The following is a 21,116-nucleotide window of genomic DNA, read 5'->3' as shown; positions in this document are numbered from 1 at the left end:
TTTTAACGATAAAATTATATAATTAAATATATATATATCTTAGCGCATGTTTACAGTTTCTAGCAATATACTTGTTATATTTATATTGCAGTTTGTTTATAATATTGTTATTCATATTATGCTGTGTAATATTGACTCTTTACTTCTTTGTTCAAAGATAAATATATTAATAATAATAGAATGGTATATAGATATCAAATACAACATCGAGAGAGCATGCTGTTATCATTACTAATCGATACCATTTCCGAATTGCATCTAGAGCACTTGATACAGAGCTATAATATAATTACATGTTGCGTTGTAATAAATAATTGCCACATAATTATGAATCTTAAATATTACACTGCAAACTCGTAAAATTTCAACATAATTTCATATTATTACGTAATATTTTGTTTTATCATTATTTTCATGCTAGTTTATTCATACCTCAAAATGGATAAAATAAAAAAATTTCACGGTGAACACAAATGTCTAATTAATAATTTTTTAATTTAGAAAACTCTTTGATCTTATAATTTGTTTGAATACAATGAATATTCGTCGGGAAAAACAATCGAGACACAAATTTGTTCTATGTGGAAACACTTCGCTTATCGATCTCAGATATCTTTATCAATCACACACGTGGCGATCGATCGTACGCTACGGATGCTTTTCGGAAAGGGTCGCGAAAAATAATTTCGCCCGATTGTGACAGTGATTGCACATACCTGAGAGAATGCGACAATTACGTTTCCTAAAACTCAACGAACCCGCGCTCGATGCACGCGCGCATTGGATGGACAGAAGACGCAGGTACTACGCGACGGCCCGTTTACACCTGGCCGGATACGGACCTAAAGATACTCCGGATACTGGACGCGGGTGTGTCCGTGCATTTATAACGACGACAACGACGGGAAGGTCGGTATACTAATCGTGCTTGCAAATTCAACCACGAACAACGAACAAACGAATTTACCGTATGCGTGTATACATGGGCATGTGTGTGTATGTGTGTGTGGATGGTGGATTGAGCGGGTGAGAGAGCGGGTCCCTGCGTAACGACGGGTGTGTGGGTGTTTGTTTTCAGATATGTGTGTATGTATATGTGCCGAGATATTTGCGGTATATATTATACGTGTATATGTCAATCAATCGGAACTGAAGAGGAACTAAAACGGAAAGAAATGAAACTATAGCGAAAGAAGGGAGCAGACAAGCGGCCAGTAGCTCTTCTACCCCTGGGCTCGAGACGGAACTGGCCCGTGGGCCGCTCCGGCGGGCTCGCGAGACCCCCATCGACGATCCCCCTTCCCACCCTGCTCACGGTAACCCTCATCTTTTGCCAACAACCACCACCGCCGCTCTCATTCCCTTTCTCTCTCCTCTACCCCTTCCTCTACCTCTTGCCGCCCCCGTTCTCCTGTGCCTCCGCCAGGAGTGCGTTTTCCTCCCTTCCGTACCTCCCCGTGCATCCCCCTCGAGCTGGGCCGGATACTTCAGGGTTGGACGAGAGCAGGGCGGTGGTCGTTGAACCAGGTATATAGCGGCTCATGTCTGCGTCGTGTCGGTTGCGCAGCAGCAAAGCGACCCTTACTACCACTACGTGTTGTCCCGCCGATCCCCCCCGCTCGTCCCTCATCAACTGTGCGCGGGGTTGCAACCCCCGTGCACCCTGTCGCTACAGCGCAGCTCTCGGACGGTTTCCCAGGAAAAGCGACTAACCTCCGCGAACCCGGGCGAAGGGAGAACAGAGTGACGATCGGGATGAAAATGCGGAGAGGCAAGAGGGATGGATCTCTGTGCAACCGAGTCGACGTGTACCCGCGCCAGTGGATTAATATCGGGGATTCGCCGGGGCCGAAATGATTTAATTCCGGATTTTAATCCGAGCTTTTATCTGCGCCTCGATATCAGATTATACAATCGTCGGCACTTTTTCACCCTTTCTTTTATCTGCCGCGCGTGGGAACGTTGCCAAGAACAGGCGACTGAGCTTTCTTCACATTCTTTATTTTTTCTTGTAAGAATTAAGTGTTTTATTGCCCCTAAGAAAAATCTTATATCGAGATTGCTCGCGTTCCCATCTCTTTTTTCTCTTCGTCTTATATATCTTTATATTTATTTTAAATTCAACGTTTTGCTTTAATTTTATCGTTATTTTATTATTAATACCGATTACGCGCTGTAGGCGGTATATTATTTATTCTGTTCTGTTTCTTTGCACTAAACAAAAATAAAGACGATAATTTCTGTCTTAAAATGAAAGATTCTTTCGATATAGAATCGAGTTAAAATGCAAAAGATAATTCATGAAATAATCCCAAAGATTTTTTCATTGTTTCCTACCTAAGCACATAAATTAATAGAAAGCAGATCTAATTTATAGTAAATAGTAAATCATAAGAAATTGATGATGATATTTTTCTCAAATTATCACTTTTTCTAAAAAAGACATACGATAATTTGCTAATTACATTTTAAAATAATAATAAGTTATAAAATTTAAAATAGTAATGTTGTAAATAATATGTTATAATGACTTATTTGCGATTAATATCTTTTGACAGAAATATCAGCTGATAACTGTCAAAAATATTAATCGGGTATAAGGCGTTATAACTTATAACATATTACTTAAAATAAATTATTTTAATTTTCACAGCATATAATTATTTTAAAATATAATTAGCAAATTAACGCTTTAATATTAAACTGATTTATGTCAAAAAATATTAATAAAGCAAAAATTTGCTAATTAAATTTTAAAACAATAATATGTTATAAAAATTAAAATAGTAATATATTGTAAATAATATGTTATAATGCCTTATCTACGATTAATATTTTTTGACAGAAATCAGCTGATAAAAATATTAATCGAGTTTAAAGAATTATAATATATTATTTAAAACATATTGTTATTTTAATTTTTATGACATATTCCTATTTTAAAATTTAATTAGTTTGCAAATTAACGCTTTAATCAGCTGATTTCTGTCAAAAGATATTAAGGTGTTAATTTGTTAATTAAATTTTAAAATAAAAATATGTTATAAAAATTAAAACAATAATATGTTTTAATTAATACGTTATAATTCCTTAAACTCGATTAATATTTTTGACAATTATCAGCTGATTTCTGTCAAAAAATATTAATCTTGGATAAGGCATTATAACATATTATTTACAACATATTACTATTTAAAATTTTATAACCTATTATTGTTTTAAAATATAATTAACAAATTAACGCTTTATTAATATCTTTTGATAGATAGCTGATTAAAGCGTTAATTTGCTAATTAAATTTTAAAACAATAATATGTTATAAAAATTAAAATAGTAATATGTTGTAAATAATATGTTATAATGCCTTATCTGTAATTAATATTTTTTGACAGAAATCAGCTGATAACTGTCAAAAATATTAATCAGGTTTAAGGCGTTATAACATATTATTTAAAACAAATTATTTTAATTTTCACAGCATATAATTATTTTAAAATATAATAAGCAAATTAACTCTAATCAGCTGATTTCTGTCAAAAATAATAATAAGGTGTTAATTGGTTAATTTAATTTTAAAATAAAAATATGTTATAAAAATTAAAATAATAATATGTTTTAAATAATATGTTATAATTTGTTAAACTCGATTAATATTTTTGACAGAAATCAGTTGAGAACTGTCAAAAATATTAATCGCAGATAAGGCATTATAACATTATTTACAACATATTACTATTTTAACATATTATTATTTTAAAATTTAATTATTAAATTAACGCTTTATTAATATTTTTGACATACATCAGATAATTAAAGCGTTAATTTGCTAATTAATGTTTAAAATAAGAATATGTTATAAAAATTAAAATAATAATATATTTTATATAATATGTTATAATTCCTCAAACTCGATTAATATTTTTGATAGTTATCAACTGATTTCTGTCAAAAAATATTAATCAAATTTAAACAAATTTTTATAAAAATATCATTGTTTTTATATCAAATCGAGAAATGATGCGCGCGTAGCGCGCACTTGTGTTGTTATAGTAATAATAAAAATTAAAGAAAAGTGAAAAAAGAAAATCTCAAAATCTGAGAAAAAAGGAGTATAAGAAGATAAACAATGATATATACTCATTGAGAGGGAAAAGAGTCGAACGGAATTTTTCTGGATGTTGCGATATTGGTTGTGTGATCAGCTTTTCTCTTAATGGATTTTTTTGTTAGACCAGGAACTCTAATCAATCCCATTACTTATAACATGATCATTCTTTCTTTTACGAGATTACAACTGTACACTGAGAGAATTTTCTCTTAGAATTTACCCTGAAAATCATGGTAATCGTAGGACAATATGATATGGAAAGAATTTTATAAGAATTTCTCTGATTAATATTTATCACAATAAAAATAATAATATCTATCACAATAAAATATAAAACATGTTTGATTAATTTTACTAAACTGCATAGTTTTATATTTTATTGTGATAGATATTATTATTTTTATTGTGATAAATATTAATCAGAGAAATTCTCATAAAATTCTTTCCATACCATATTGTCTTATGATTATCATGATTTTCAGAGTAAATTCTAAAAGAAAATTCTCTCTGTGTACTGTTTTAAGCTAATGAAACGAACAAAGCTATTTATATGTGAAATTTAAATGTATATATATATATATATATAATTAGATAATAATTATATATATTGTTTAATTGTTTTGTAATATTTAAAAATTTTTCTTCATATATATTGTATGCTATGTACATGCTTGTGTGTGTTCTTTAAATTAAATATATTTTTTTTAAATATATATTAAAATTATATATATAATATATTATATATTATAATAATATTATAAATAATATTAAAAAAGTAATATTATAAGTATGTAATATATATATAAAATATTGTTGCGCGCGCATACAATATATATTATTGTGCGTATGTGTGCGTTTTATCAGGAGATAGATCAATGCACTTTTATGCAGCGACGAGCAATAAGCAACGTGCTGCCATCTAATGTTGTCTTTCGATATTACACGTATCTTCTCTCTTTCTCTCTCTAACAATAAGAGAGAATTCCGTAACAAGTAGTGACAAATTTTTATAAAATAATGAATCATCAAATGTTTCACAGAATAATAAAATTCAATAAGTTTTTCTCATTGATAACGCTCCATTTTTAATAGCGCATTCTTCCGATATGCGTATTATTTATGTTATTGGTTTGCATAGTATACATTTTATCGTTAGGCAAAATGCGCCTAATCGTAAAGAGAAAATAATAAAATAATAAAATATGCGAATATTGTATTCGATACGCGAAATCCGTGTTTTTCGTTGATGTTTTATATTCGCAAAACAGAACGCAATACATATCATATACATCACAGGCATTTTATAAAAAGAATTTCGATATTTCTTTTGCTTACCGGATTCCGGCACATCGCGCCTCACTCGAAACGTTGTTCACAGCATGGGCGAGTTGGTTGCTGCATTCCTTGTTCCGTTGAGAAAACCTATGACAAAAAAGATGTTATTCTTGACAAAAGACACTTTCTCCGAAAAAATGTCTTTGTTAATTTCAGTACCTTTTGTTTGATCCACAGTTGAATTGTTCTTCGAAGGCTCGTCCGCTCGTCGACGCTCCGACCAATCATCCCATCAGCTGGTGACGTTATGTACGTCTTCGATCTTCGATGCGCACACGCGCGACCTATCGATAGCCATCACCGGCGCGAAGTTGTCGTTGAACCGCACTGGCGCCTCCACGCAGCGAGCCGTGGAAGCTTCAGTAGCTCGCCATGTTTTTTACTGAGTGGGGTGTGTAGAAGAGGCCGGGGTGAAAATCATCTCTCGAGGCATGCAGGTACGTTGAAGAATTTCGGATTTTCTATTATCGCGGTGAAACGCGCGTTTAGATTCGCGCGTCGACGTTTACGCGTCCCGTTGCGGTTGTCGTTCGCAAGTTTCCCCTGTTTCGCGTAACGTCGCCTTTCGCAACGTCGTCACATCACGGGCTCGCGGGCTCGTGCGTTCCGGGCAAGAGGTATGACTCAAGCTCAAACTCTAGCGCAATCGGCAAGGTTATTTGCATCATATACACATACATATATCCGTCCCTTTGCCAACAACTCGCGCGCGGGGACACGCAATTGCGTCGCTCGCCTAAATTTGCGCTCGTTCATTCTCTCTTTCTTTCTCTTTCTCTTTCTCTCTCTCTCTCTCTCTCTCTCTCTCTCTCTCTCTCTCTCTCTCTCTCTCTCTCTCTCTCTCTCTCTCTCTCTCTTTCTCTCTTTCTCTTGTTTGCTCGCTCGGTTTCGCTTCCTCCATCTTTCTCTCCCCCCTTCCTCTCTTCTTCTCTCTCTTTCTCGAACGCGCGCCGTACGTTTGCAGTCCTCATGGCGAGATAACTTCCAAGAGATCGATGTATATATTGCGTTTTGTTGCATACATCTGCATATCTATAGATAGATAGCACGTCTCTTTGACAGCGGTCACAATGGTCTCGGACATGTGTAACTCCGCGATGTGCGATTCTATTTGCATTGCGCTGTATGACTTCTGGACCTTGGTCTTTGTTTCTCTCCGCCTCCTTCTCGATGCATGTTGGCAAAATTTATTATTCTGTGCACTAATGTATACAGTGGAGGTTGCCTATATATGGCGAGACTGACGTGTTTCTTTAAATAGATGTAAATAAATGTTAGTACAATAACGTTAAATTAGTTAAAAATAATAAAATAGCATCTCATATAGAATATTATAATTGCAAAAATTGACAGAAATATTGATCATGATTTAATGTGAAAATATATAAATAAACTTATATGCAGAAATATTTGTAAATCATTTCTATAGCTGTAGTCCAATTTTCTTAATTGCAGCAATTATATAACAAGTTATAAAATAATATTACTTGAATTTAATACTAAACTTGCATATAATATTGTACTAAAAAATATATATATCAATTGTCAATGAAACTAAGTGTTTATTTTAGCAATTATTTACATCATTTTTACTTGTTAACTTTCAGCGTCAAAATGGGAAGGAGACTATACTTGTTATCCTTCACTAAGACCTGCCAGCCTCGCTTCAATGATATATCCACCACCCGCAAGAACTAAATAATTTTTAAACAACGTAACAAACTCTACGAAACATTAATAATCTTTCCGGGCAATTAGAAACTTAATGCGAGAAAATTAAAACAAGAAGTGAAGAAAAACGTTTGATAAGTCCAAGCGTTGTGGTGGTGGATTTCATAAAATTGAAACATTAAAGGACAATAATAAAATACCTTACTGTATATAAGTGAGTTTGAATTTATAATAGACTTTAAATATTTTTGTTGACTATGGTTCTCCGTTATCAAATTGTAACATTATAAAATGAATTAATCCATAAATGATGAATGTAATTTTTTTTAGGAGAGAAGATGATCACCCTGGAGGTAGTGGAGTTGGTTAGAGTTTCTGGGTCTAGAAGGAGATTTATTAAGAGGGAATGAGGAATCCGGCATTGCATTTGATCGGGATAGCGGCGTCCCCTGGAGGAGGTGAAGTCTTTGGTTCGCGGGCCGAGGAGGAGTTGCGCCAGTGGCTCGAAGCACGCCTGGACGCATTGGGGATTGACCCTGTTGCGTACTCGCATTTTGTGCTTAGCCTATTGCGCCGCCCCGACTCGGCCCTAAGTCCTCCAGAAGAGGATTTTGCAACTGAGCTAGATAGTAGAGGCACAGGACGTCGCATACGTGCCCGATTTAAAGCAAAGCCGCCAACACATGGTGACGGGGAACAACGCCGAACTGTTGTGCAATGTCTGACAAGTGCCGCTGATGACGTGAGTTTAAAATATAATTTTCGCTAAGATATATAAAATATATAAAATCTTGAATTTCTATTTTATAAATTTCATTACAACTATATGTAAGAAAAATATTTCTTCTGCGTATAGAAATACGGAGTGGAGACGCTGGTTGATGAATTGTGTGTAAAACTAAAAGAATTGGAGGGAGGAAGTTCGCGTAATGAGAAAGAAGAATCTAAGAAATCCAGTGATGAACCAAAAACGAATTTAGAAGCACTCACACCTCGTGACAGAGCTCTCAGATACTACGCAGCATTCCCAGCCTTGCAATCTGTATCCATCAAAAAGTCTCCGCAGAAAAATTTTGCCAACAGCAACAACAATAAAAACATTGGAGTTAATTTCCACAACAATAAAAATAACAGTGCTCACAATAAAAAAACAAAAATGTCTATTGTAAGTATTATGTTTCCCTATTTGTTTGAAACTTTATACAGTAATGTACCACTATAGTAAATTATTATTTTTTTCCTTTTCAGAGTATTGAATCACAAAGATCAGAAGATAAAGAAAGTTTTGGATTCGCTAAATCAATGGAACGGGAGAGAGAAAAAGAACGCGAATTGGAACTCGATCAGTTAAAATTAGCACAGTTAGAAGCAAAGTTTAATGAGAACTTGGAGGCACTTTGGAATACAGCACCGGGCAGTGCACAGGACACAGCTTCAATATGGGCAGCTCCAACACTTTCCATTCCTTCTGGACCTCTATGGCCAACGGACACTACCAAGACAATCTTTACCTTACCAACTTCAAATAACGATTATGCTACTAGCACACCAAATCAAGACTCAATTGTTGACGAATCACCGCTTATCCCCTGGGATATAGATGTAATCAGCATTGAAGATCATGCAGATATTTACAGCAATAAAAAAGCAGGTCAGACATTAATACATGATGCAACATATAATTTATGAATAATACTATTAAAAAAATTTTATACAGATTTTGTTATTAATAAATATTCTTATATATTAATGTATTATTGCAGAATGCAATGTGACTTGGTCAGATTCGTTTGCGGATGGACCCTGGTGCTGGAAAGGAATTGATAGCAACTTCGCTACAGGCGTGTATTGTCACAATCCTCAGACAGGTAGTTGCTTCTTTCCAATGGCATCATGTAAGACTCCAATTGGAACTTGCAAACAGTCTCGTTCGAGTTTGAAGGTAAACAGCCTTCCCGAACCAGACGAGGATTTATTGACTTCCATGCGTACTCACTTTCGTCCGATAAAGGACGATGGTCACTGGGCAGATGGGACAACATTTCCCGTAAACAACACAGTAGAACGAGTTGCCTATCGCAGATCCGAATCAGGAAACTTACTATATCTTCCTGGTGGAGAAAGCCCTTATATGGAGTACCGGGAGAACGACACGGTGATGCCATCCGTGTCTACGAATTTAACATTAAAGTTTCGAGTGCGTCAATGCGACAAGAGTGTCCAAACTGAACCCATACGATCTCCGGTCAAACGTCGCATCCTTTCCGAACAGGATCATTTTCGCTATTCTCCGATCGGAGCTGAAGATGCTGTTATACACGAACAAGAAAATATCGAAAAAGATTCCTTTGCTTTGAATCAACTTGGCTGGGTACAATCGAGTGTTTCTCTGCACAATGATAGAAAAAGGTAATGAATATCGCTATAAGATTCGTATCATACAATATGCATTGGATAAACGCCTCATAAACGTTACATAGAAATTGTAACATTGTGTTATAATTGCAAATACTGCTAAAGAGAAGGCGGCTGTAGAAATTAATTTTTTTTTTTTTTTATTATTAAGTGAGTGTGGAATTGATATTGCCAGACCGGATAACGACTTGCAATGCAATATATAATCAATTGGGCAATAACAACAAACAATTGGTATTTATAAACTTATATCTATTGCGAAAAATAAATTATTGATGTATGTGATTATTTTAGGTGATTAGAAAATTTTAATGGCCTAAATTAATTATATGCAATTGTAATACATATAATATTTATCATTTTTATTGCAAAAATTTTTATTCGAATGAGTTTTGATCTTTCAAAAAACTTCGGATCAATTTTTCTTTAGAGCAGAATTCATATGCTAAAAAAAAATAGTTAAAAAACGAAAAAAAGTTATAGCAGTGATTTTGTTACGATAGTAACTGAATTCAGTTACAATTCCAAAATATATTAGTAGCGCGGAGAAAAGTTTTGCAGACAATTTAGTTTTGTGACACTATATATAATTATATTTAATTATATACATGATATCTTTTTTTTATAGAAGGCACAGTAGCAGCTTTGGGTGCCAACCACTGACGACTTTACGTCCGTTGACCTTGTGAACTGGATAATGTAAGCTGCTAAATAATTCTATATGGAGATTTGAGGTTTAGCTATATATACTTTTTTTCGCGAGATAAAAAAGCGAATGATAGGTGCGTGAATGGGGGTCCTCTTGGCATGTGGAATTTGTTATGCATGTATCCAAGAAGGCGAGTAAACCCCATCGTCACTCGTAATAAGTAACATGCAATCGAATACAAAAACGAAACGCGAGGATATTAATTATTCATTTAGATAGTTATTATTAACCCTCTTTGTGAGATGAGTAAAAAGGAAAGGAGCAAAATGAGAAAAAAAAGTGTATACCTTACACAGTGTCTCACGTTGCAAGAACGTTGAAGACGTAGTCTATGTGGTTTAAGTTGTAGGTTGTTGATTATTTTGTGATTTTTGAGGAGAAAACTTAGTACGCTGATTTTATAGGAAATTGTAGCAAGCAATTTTGTTTCTCGCCCGACGTGTGTGTGTGCAGGCCAAGAGTTTTTATTAAATTCTTATTTTAAAAAGGGGAAACGGATATTATTAAAGTTGGCAATTAGAGACAAATTCGAAGAGACAGTTGAGTACTTATTTTGAGCGCCGCACGTTACAAATCGGGTATTTAATTAAAAGTGCTGTTCTACTGTTGTTTTTCGCGCAATTATTAATGGATTTCCTTCTTAATCTCGTATTCTCCTAATTATAATTTAACTCCCTAGAAGATTAATCCTTCCCTCCATCCTCTTTTCCCTCTCCCATCTTCCAAGTCTCCTTGTATCCAATGCTTTCCCTGTGCTCACCCTAAGAAAATCGAATAACTGAGAACGTACATGTAAAAAAAACGTGTAATTTGAAAACACATGCTTACCTCGCGAAAGAGGTACGCAAGAAAAAGAAAAAAAATACAAGAAATGTTACTAGCATGCAAATGCCTTTGAACGGAATGTTGGAAATTTGAAATTGGAAAATGTTGATGTGTCGAAAGGAAATGTATAACTTATAATTGACTTTTGTCTTCGAGATGATGATTTGAGATGAAATGATGAGTTAAGGATATGTTCGAGAATCGAATGGAATAGTTAGGAAGATGCAGGTGTGTAGATGTGGAAGTTGAAGGTAGGCCTCTAATCTTATGTCTTCGGGAAATGATGTAAAAGGATGTGGAAATAACAAACGGAATGAGCAAAAATATCTGCGCGAAATAATGTACGGAAAGGACAAAATAAAGGCATTGCGAACATTATACATAAATTTAGGATTTTCCATCTCTTCGCAAATTTATTCCGCATATTCATCCAAATATTCTGAAAGTTATGTCCTTTCCTTTCATCCGGACAAATTGTCACAAATACATGTATAGTATGATATACGCTAAGAGCATGCAAATTGATCTAAAAAGTTGTTCTATATTATAATAACGCTTCACTGTCACATTAATATGAAGATTCAAGAATCTAAAAAATATTGAAAATCTTGTAGAAAACTAACACATTGTCTAAAAATAATTTTGTATTTCTTTGTGCGATAATTTTATTATACTTATTTTCTATAGGTATTTCACATATATCTCGAATGATGTAACTTAAAATCTTGATCTAAATTGCACAGGTTTAAACCCATGTGTAGGAGCGGGATGTAAATTGAATCTTATCGGCTTGATTGCCTTCGTCATCTTAGTTTTAAGAGACTTATCTGTATCTTTATGTAATTCGCTAACTTTCGCACGATAACGATAATACCAATATTCAAATGCTAACGTGAAGCAAGCGAAGATGATGCCCACGAAAATTACGAGGAACACACCACCAATATTGTGAATACTAATACCGTCGCTCTGATCATTTTCTAAATCACAATTCTTCCGCACAGGATTGTGCTTCCACCATCTGTCCTTCAACTTTTCCAATCTTCTCTTGTTCAACAATATAAGAATTCTGCAAGAGATTGCGATTTTAGGAAGATTGTTATTCAAGAAAGAAGACAAATACGTTTTCCCGCATATATACGTACGCGTTATTAAATTGATCCTTCAACGGTGATCCTTGTTGAACAGCGATAGCGTACGGTTTCCTCGAAAATTCCTCTCCAACTTGAGTCAAATCGCAATTCGTCAAGACGAGATATTTGATAGTCGAGGCATCTCCGATAAAAGCGAATTCGTTATTCGCATATGGACCCTCGCGTCGAACTCGTTTCAGAGCGTTATAGATACTGCTCGGGAAACCAGCTTCTTTCATGGCTTGGAACATTTTCGTATATTTGTCACTAACAGGATAATCCCAAACGGCTAATTTTGCCCTTTCCACATCCGTTAAGCTATCATTCAGACTCATGTCTTTCCAAATTCTGAAGAAAAATTGAAATAAATTTAACAGAAGAACGCATATGAAGCTAACAAGAGAAGAAGAAGAATGAAAAAGGATTGCTTACTCGTAAAATCGCGCTTCGATGTCCGCCATCCTCTGGAAGTAAACGTACGCCGGTGAATTTAATGTAGGCGCATACTGTATCTTGTACTGCTTGCTAAGATCCTCCAACGTCTCGATGGGTATCTCCAATCTGGACACTGTGAGGAAAGCCGCCAAGTTCGCTGTGTAGGATGCGATGATGATGAATCCGAAGAGCCACCATGTAGCTGCTACCAATCTGCCGGATAAATTTTTCGGCGCCTCGCCACCACCCTGAGGAGTCAGAGAAGTCATGCAGAACCAGAAGCACTCCCTGAGATTGAACTCTCTCTTCTCATCGTCATCCTTATATTTCTCGCGATTGTTCTGGTAGCTGTAAGGCGACCAGCGATCGAACGTCCACATGAGGAAGCTGGTGAAGAAGTAAGCCGCCAGAATACAGAGCCAGACGTCTCTCTCCAGTACGGTGAGGAACTTGAAGAGCGACGTCGACGTCTTCGTCTTCTGCATCATGATCGTCAGACCGACCAGATCGTAATAGGGCACGGTGAAGTCTACGACCTTCTCCCGTTCAGCCATCACCCACAGTGAGCCCAGGGCAATATCGGCTCGCTTGTCTAGCAACTCCCTCATCATACCGTCCCAGCTGCCGTTCTCGTTCAGCGATCCGTACTGCCGGTCCTCCACCTCGCGTATCTCGTACTCGAAAGGTATGGTCTCGCGAATCGCATCCAGCAGGTCGATGCAAAAACCGTACCAATGATTAGTCTCATTATCGTACATCACAAAGGGTGGATGTTGAACAACGACTACCCTGTAGCTCGTCACCGCGCTGTTGTTCATGATCTCTTCGTTTGTAATCTTCGCGGAAAGTCACAAGAATTGTAAGTTCTCCCTCGTGTACGTAAAACGTAAACAATTGACGTGGACAATCACGCGTAAGGTTGATAGTGGCGTATCGGATCGGTTCCGACGTCGATGTGTGAAGAAAAGGTGGTGCGAAGCGAGTGAAACTAAATGCGCAAATAATAGGACGAAGGGCGAGGGGTTGCGAACTCGTGTGCTTTCGTGACGCGATATATCTGAGTAAATATAAATGCATGTGACCATCCATTCTCTGACCACCTTGAACTTTTTCCAGGGCAGATAAGCGATCGTCATTAAACGAGAGCGATGGCGAGGCAGATACGCGCTGTGGTATTAATAAAAGAAGAGCTTACGTCGAAAGATATCCCTTTTTTTTCTCCAACGTGTAAGTGTATCTTATTTAATTTCTTCTTTTTTCTTATATTATCGCGTTTGCATTTATTAATGCAAACGCGCAGTGTTTCATATTTTTGCTCTTCTCAAAGAGAAGAGGGCAATAATATCAAACGCATGTAAATTTTTTACTTGAACGTTTCTGTGTGTGTGAGCTTTTATTATTCATGAGCGTTTATTATTACACGTTATATTTTTAGTAGAGCTCGAACATTTTTCGCGAGTAAATAGACATTCGATATGAAAGTTTAAATAGACTACAATAACATTTTAATGCAATTCCAATTCAATACTGCGATCAATTTGTCTGTTTGGCGAATTATTTCTGAACCTATTTCTGAATTATTTCCTGTTTATAAAACATGAAAAATGATAGTATGTGGACAAAAAAATACGAGCGATCGATAGCGTAAATGTCGCTCGGTCAGCCACGATGGTCAAGTGTGATCAATAATCCTTGGATATGGCATTCGAGAAAAATGAAAGAAAAATTGAAACAACCACACGTGATATTGACAACATTTTCATATTTTTAAGCCGAAAAAAAAGTTCTTAGAATATATTAGGTGCAAACGTGATCCCTTTGCTCTATTAATCATCAAAAAATCGATCGCGAATAAACGAAAAATATTAATAAATATTAATTATTCAATTAACACATATTTCTACACATATACGCTTTTCAAGCAATTTAGACTTACCTGCAAAGGTATCTCGATGCCCACCTGCCATTCTCCGCTCTGTATCTTCGACGAGATCTTTTCCCGTTCGATGTTCACCATGTATACGTTTACTTTAAAATCCGCGCTGTGCTCCCCATTTTTCTTACCCCAATTAATGCCGGCGTACGTCGGCGTCATATTCTTCGAGGTCGCCATCAGTTTAGACAAGAAATCCAGGCCCCTTGTCGGTGTGTTTGTCTCGTTATAGATGTTACAATCGATTTGACGGGGTTCCAAGGGCCAGTCACCGTTATCAAGGGCCGACTTCATCGCCCTAACTCCCAACAAGGTCAAATCGTAATAGAAAGCGGATGTGATGAATGGTTTCGGAAGTATCGTCCTCGCGACGGACTCCGCCTGACTTTGATTGCCCACCGTCGGCGATTGCGGTTTCAGGAACAACACGGTCATGTTTTCGCATGGACACGTTGGCCATGATTCGTCATCCAAGCTTAAAACGAACCAGCCGTACTTCCGTCCGGTGAAGGTCATCGATTCCCCGGCGTCCAATACCATATCGATGGATTTTTCGTCGCCCATTAAAAAGTAATTAACCACATCCAGATCTCGCATCTTCGACAATTGCTCCTTAACTAGCTCGAGCGAGAACTGCAGTTCGTTGATGACGTGTCTAGTCGGCACGTTCAGCAACAAACTCTTATACTTGTGATTCATGATAAAACTCTTATCGAAGAGAATGCCGGCATTAGTGATGTTCATCTGGATCGCCAACTGCCGAATCGCCTCAGGCATGAGATCGCCTGGTGTCATTACCTGAAGTGAAATTTTAAACAACACGAAATTAAGAAACGTAAAGATGTCTGAAGAATTTTCTTCTAAAAAATCGGAAGAGACTACAAATTTGAAACTAATTAATCAGATCTTTCTATTCTGAATACCTGGATCAAGTAATTTTTTTGATCAAGATTCAGATCTCTCCATGACCGAATATCACCCTCCTGGCCGTATTGGGCAGATAAGGTCGGGATTCCCATGGCCGCGGTGAATGAGCTGGACACTTCGGAGCCCAGGCCGGCTCTCGTCACGTCCAGGACCAGATCTGGGACGGCGGAGCCGCCTCTGCCGACGGCCGAGCCCCAGACATCGCATATAATATCGAGGCTCTCGCTGGAATCGCTCTCGTTGATTTGCACGGACCACACATTGCCTAGGTGACCCGGATGTCTCTCCCTCAGAGCCTTCAAGGCGGCGGTCACGCTCGCGTTGGCCGCCTCGTTCTTCACGCCATTAATTATAACTAATTGGGGAAAAAGCATCGCGCCCCCAACGTAACATGAAAAGAAAGAAAAAAGATAAAGCCGAGTCAGACGATTAATCTTAAAATGTAACACTCTGTAGGGTGTATTGCCTTAAATAGCTTGTTAATGAAAAATTACGTCGTGAAACAAAAGCAATTATCGCGCATCGTTCGAAGAGCTTAATGGAACGATTTAAAAAGCTGTTTCTACTTTCGTAAATGGAAGCTCTCGGTAGTATTTGGAAGTACTCGGTACGTACTAATGGATGTGACATTTTTTTTCTACGTGATGATAAATGTAGCTGTTATAGCAATACGTCGTTATACTACATCGATCATAAATATCAGTTAGTGTCAGAGAGACAAATCGTGTTATCGCGCCTCTACGCAAGGGATATTCCAATCAAAACTTCCACGAGGATGAATACCTACAGAGATTCACCGGTCTCGATCGTGTCGGTTTCTTTTTATCGCCTCCGCTCGATGCATCCTCTACTCCGTGGACCGTAAAAATCGTCGATAGAACGTACAAAATCATACAAGTCTTCGAGATGCAACAATCGAATATCATGATCATGAAAGCAAGCGTTCTTCGACTTGAAAACTAAAAGTTTCGAACAATCGCCGCTGGATTCGACGTTCCCAAGAATATAGTGAAAGTATAATCACAACTTGGTCCATCGAAGATATTTTCAACAACACACGGATTAAAACTTGGGAGTTATATATATCATTTATGTCAACGCTCTTCGCTCTCGCTAAAGATATCGAAGATGTATCAAGAGGAAAAGCGCACCGAAGTTGGTCGCCTCAAGAAAAGTGCTTGGCGCATTTAATTCCCCACGTGATTAAACTGCAATTGCGTTTATATCGAGCTTAATAATCATCAGTTCAATCTCGCAAGCAGACGTCAAAGCGATATGGAAGTAGAACACCGGGTCGGCAACACGGCCTTCACGGTCCAGTTATACGACCGAGGATGAAAGCAGTGGTAGCCGATAGCTATCGTTACACGACATCGTCGGGACGGCTCTTCCCGAAATGATCTTCTCCTGGATTCGTCATACACGTTCCCGAAGACTCCAAAGCGGATGTTGCGCGGTCAGCTGTCTACTGGCGAAGCGGTTCGCAGGCTTCTCGCTCCAAGGTGTCCTGCGGTTTATTTGTGTTTGTCCATCCGTTGCCGCGGGGATGACCCCAATCAATCGCCCCAGCGCATCGGCTCTGTCATCATCTTCTTCAATGAAAATTTGAAGGTATGTATAATGTATATTTAATTGTAAGATTCGTGTGTCGTCGCGACACATTATTTGAGGGTCGAGAACACGCGAGCGATATAATTCCGTCACATGTTTCACGACTCTTTGATTCTTATACGATAATTCATCATTCTATCGCTGAAAAATTCTTAGCTGCTTATTAAGGAATATTTTTTTAATGTCTATATATCAATCATTTCCAGAGAATTTTTAAGTATTTGCAAAAAGTAAAATTTTGATATTTTGATGAAACGAAAATTATACAGACGAATTGCTGTATAAGAGGAAAGCGCAATTATTGTGCGCTAATAGGAATAAGCAAATTATAATTAACGTATTGTATTATATTAATTATGTTTTCGACCCTGGATGTTTATTTAAGCAAATTAGCAGCGATGGGATTAAATACAGTTGAATCAAGTCCGGAAATTGTATTCGCTCGAGTCAAACTGATTGAGAATGATGTCAATGATTTGCACGCGAAAAAGTGATCGCTCGTGCGCGCGGAAAACGATACGAATGCTAGAGGATTTGCATTTACGCACTAGTTGCCGGTGCAATCGATCACTTCCATTTCATTTAATCGGTATTTTTCTGAAATCGACTTAGCCTTCGCGAAAAGGACTCTATTTAGTCAGTTAAGTGCACTTTGATTACCGGAAGGACGTGCCTCATCCTTTCCGTCTACTCTTCCATATATTTCTTTGAATCGCAATAATATCGAAGATCATAAAAAACGGGAAACACTATCTTGATAAGTCTTATTGTTAGAAAAAAATATAGTCACAGAAATAAATATGAAAAGTCTAAGCAATTAATGTCAATTAAATAAATCGTCATTTTGAGGTGTATTTAATTGATGGTTTTATACGTGGATATAAAATAGATATCAGAAAAATTCTTATGTGAAATGGAAGTTATCAGAGAAGCACGAAGTAACAGATTTTATGTGTTTAGGATCGAATCGAAACACGATGAATATTACGCAACATCGTATTTCATTTCCGTTAATATAACTGCCATCAAAATAAATCTTTCCCTGCAAAAAAATGATTTATAAACCGATCAGAGTGATTTTCACTCAAATATTTATGCATATTATAAACCAGAATTACTTTTTTATCATGAGATAGGTGACTTTTCTGCCACACATATCTCCTTCCCATTTTAACAGCATCTGCATTTTACATGAGCAAAATTGTTAAAAAATTACTGACACAATATTTTTTATAGTACACAAACGTATAGTTTGAGAAAATATATAATATATATATAAATAATTATTTTATATATATAATATATATATATATATAAATAATTGTTAATTTTTTTATTTTTTGACAATCAGAAAAATTATTCTTGAGATCGGCTGTTATTATATTAAACCACGTCACGCGAACTTACTTCAATCGAAGCGATTACCAAGCATTTCTTACACGCAAATCGACCGGTGCAAAAAAATATTTATATATAGTCAAAAACTACATTCCGTGGTCCAGTAATTCATAATTGCGCGATAGGAACTAAACTCCGTCCTTGACACACATGCAAGCTACCGTGGTTAACGAACAAGCGGGGATTAAAAATCTTAAGAAACGTATAATTTAAGCACAATCAATTCGAAGCCTTGTAATATCCAACTCCATTTGCGTCAAGGCATCAGATACATGCATAGATATCACGGCGCTATGGAAGGGTATGTTATTAAAGGCGATTATTATTATTTTTTGTCATTAAAATTGGAGATTCTTATTTCAGATAAGAAATAAATATTACGATCGACTTTATACATTTATGGATTTAACATAAGGCAAACATTAATTTTCGCTCTCTCGTTTTGACACGTCCACATTTCTCTCTTTAAAAGAACTATTAAAAATATTTTGCATGTGTTAAATTAAAAATATATTTTTAGGCTTTAATGTCACCTACTTCTGCCAACGCTCTGTTTCGAATGACTTTTCATAATCATTTAAAATCACAACTTATATAATTTCAAGTATAAAATATAATTTGGATGCCCTTTTTCAACAAAGCAAATATTATAAAATTATATTATTAGTCTGTTAGAGGTCGTAAATTAAAAATACATATGTATTATCGAATTTTCTTTTCAAATGTGAATCTTTTTTTTTTATTTGGTATCTCATCGTCGGATCACGATTTGTTAGCACGAAGTATTTAATCGGCTTTATAACCTATATAAATTCGAGATTTATTTTTCATACATTATTTGTGGCTTCCTGAATGTCGACGGATTTTATCTTTATCACGTTATAAATCTTCGTATACTTATCCTCGACCGTGTACAGTTAACCCTTCTCTTTCATAATCCGACACGCTCTCATACAAAAACTCATTTCTCTTCACAGACTGCAAACATCTCGATGACTATCGAGATTGTCTGAGCGCATCTCCACTATGATTAATTTGTTCTTTTTACATTGCTGCGAAATGAGAGATGAAGAATCACTTAAGGTCACCTAAAAGATTAATATTTAAATTAGTAATTACGCGCCGTTGACTCTCTTGTCATATTTAAAAACCATATGATATTTTAATTATTCTCACACGTGAAGGATGCTAATATAATTTGTGTTTTATAATCGTCTTTAATAACGAAGGAGTTAACAAGGATTACATATAAATATAAAAGCAAAGTTCATTCTGTGAGGATGAGTTTTATACGTCAGTACGTCGAAACTATAATTAGAATGATTCTCGGTTATAAGATAGTTAATTAAATTTGGCAATATTAATGCTTGTAAACAATTCATCTACATAGAATACATGTATAATTTAGCTTTATGTATATCGAACCATATAATTTATTAGAACGAAATGCGAAACGCGTACGCACATCCTATTTCGTGGCAAATTTAATACGTGTATCGCGCGGATAACTTGATCACTCGTGCACAAATTTTGCATTATTTCGATAAATTGATTATGTATTATTTTCTTTCTTGTTTTTAATGACAGTAATTAGCAGAAATATGCCATGCAATATGAGCATTTTCAAATTATTCTCTCGTATATCAATAAAACGTTTGGTCTTCGTAATATATTGACGGTTTTTCGTAACACAAATATGTATTAAAAAAAAAAAATATTGCGGCGGATATTGTAGATTGTAGGTTCACAATCACTACTGCTGTCTGTTATCAGGATTCTACTATAATTTTTTGTTGAGAGATTTTCTTCGTGTCCGCTGAAAATATCGACTTGGCATGGCCTGTGTAAATTTTATCGCGTAGCCATATCTTCTCCATTCGCCTCGTACAGTCTTATATCGATTCTCTTCTAGGAGTCATAAAAATTCATCGCCTCTTAATCTTGAAGTAGTATATATATATACATTCTTGCCGGGTCATTGAGATCTATATACTATTAATCAACGATAAAGGAAATTGCGGACTATCGGTCGCGCATTTTAGCATTTATCATCCCAAGATTATCGAAGAAAGGATCGATATTCGATATAGGACGTGGACATTTATATATACGACAAAATTTGCGTCGTACAATAGTTAGTTCAGGAACAAAACTCTTGTTTATCTTGTTAGTCAAAGGATATCGAACTCGTCATCCTTCTGTCTGTTGAACGAACAAGCTTCGTTTATTGTTACGCTTATCTGCTATATCCGGCAAAGAGACATCTTTGATAATACCTCGTATTCGACAAGTTAACATGGTTCACGGAACTTCCTGAAAGATAAACAGATCCATATACTACCAATCAGTTCCGATCCATGTATTTGCGAAAACTACTGTACACCGACACGATGACATAAATGTGAAAAGTTATCAATGTATCGACCGACATTCGCAATCCTCGCAGTCTATATCAGACGAGAAATCAGAAACACTTTCTCAAGTTGACGAAACGCAAATCTTTCGGACATGTTTCCGTAGAATAGAATGAACGGATATGTCAGGATCGGTGTAGCGAGAAATTTAACCAGACGTGCTGATCACGAGAAACCACAGAAACTGGTGGTCTTCTTGGAC

The 21,116-nt window shown here is 36.2% G+C and overlaps 3 protein-coding genes across 6 annotated transcripts in view; 1 reads left to right on the top strand and 2 right to left on the bottom strand.

Moving 5' to 3' along the window:
- Positions 1–5,737, bottom strand: part of LOC145942609 (ELAV-like protein 3) — a 47,850-nt gene extending 42,113 nt beyond the window's left edge. The window contains exons 1-2 of one of the 2 annotated variants that reach the window (XM_083049500.1): positions 5,603–5,737; positions 5,444–5,530 (exon numbers count right to left, since the gene is read on the bottom strand). The gene's annotated coding sequence lies outside the window, so the exon portion shown is untranslated. Of the gene's footprint in view, positions 1–716; positions 1,252–5,443; positions 5,531–5,602 lie in introns of those variants that run through there. The other variant, XM_083049498.1, reaches the window with a different exon arrangement.
- LOC145942601 (uncharacterized) lies at positions 5,732–11,449 on the top strand. 3 transcript variants are annotated; one of them, XM_083049485.1, is made up of 8 exons: positions 5,732–5,880; positions 7,051–7,328; positions 7,445–7,856; positions 7,971–8,279; positions 8,363–8,765; positions 8,878–9,523; positions 9,681–9,763; positions 10,158–11,449. In XM_083049485.1, exons 3-7 carry the CDS (start codon positions 7,521–7,523, stop codon positions 9,733–9,735), a joined length of 1,749 nt encoding a protein of 582 aa, XP_082905611.1. In that variant the 5' UTR covers positions 5,732–5,880; positions 7,051–7,328; positions 7,445–7,520; the 3' UTR covers positions 9,736–9,763; positions 10,158–11,449. The 3 variants fall into 3 exon arrangements, with proteins under 3 accessions (XP_082905611.1, XP_082905609.1, XP_082905610.1); XM_083049483.1 differs by lacking the exon at positions 9,681–9,763 and having other exon boundaries at positions 5,733–5,880; XM_083049484.1 differs by lacking the exons at positions 7,051–7,328; positions 9,681–9,763 and having other exon boundaries at positions 5,805–5,880.
- Positions 11,450–11,640: 191 nt separating this feature from the next.
- Ir25a (ionotropic receptor 25a) lies at positions 11,641–16,537 on the bottom strand. Its single transcript, XM_083049473.1, has 6 exons — positions 16,279–16,537; positions 15,488–15,846; positions 14,568–15,362; positions 12,629–13,467; positions 12,209–12,544; positions 11,641–12,132 (listed from the first exon to the last, which is right to left on the bottom strand). Exons 1-6 carry the CDS (start codon positions 16,421–16,423, stop codon positions 11,781–11,783), a joined length of 2,826 nt encoding a protein of 941 aa, XP_082905599.1. The 5' UTR covers positions 16,424–16,537; the 3' UTR covers positions 11,641–11,780.
- Positions 16,538–21,116: the final 4,579 nt, after the last annotated feature.

The sequence above is a fragment of the Prenolepis imparis genome, unplaced genomic scaffold, assembly GCF_030444845.1.
Source record: "Prenolepis imparis isolate NDT839.2.m4 unplaced genomic scaffold, iyPreImpa1.0 SCAF_11, whole genome shotgun sequence".
NCBI lineage: Eukaryota > Metazoa > Arthropoda > Insecta > Hymenoptera > Formicidae > Prenolepis > Prenolepis imparis.
This window is presented reverse-complemented; position numbering and strand designations above follow the sequence as displayed.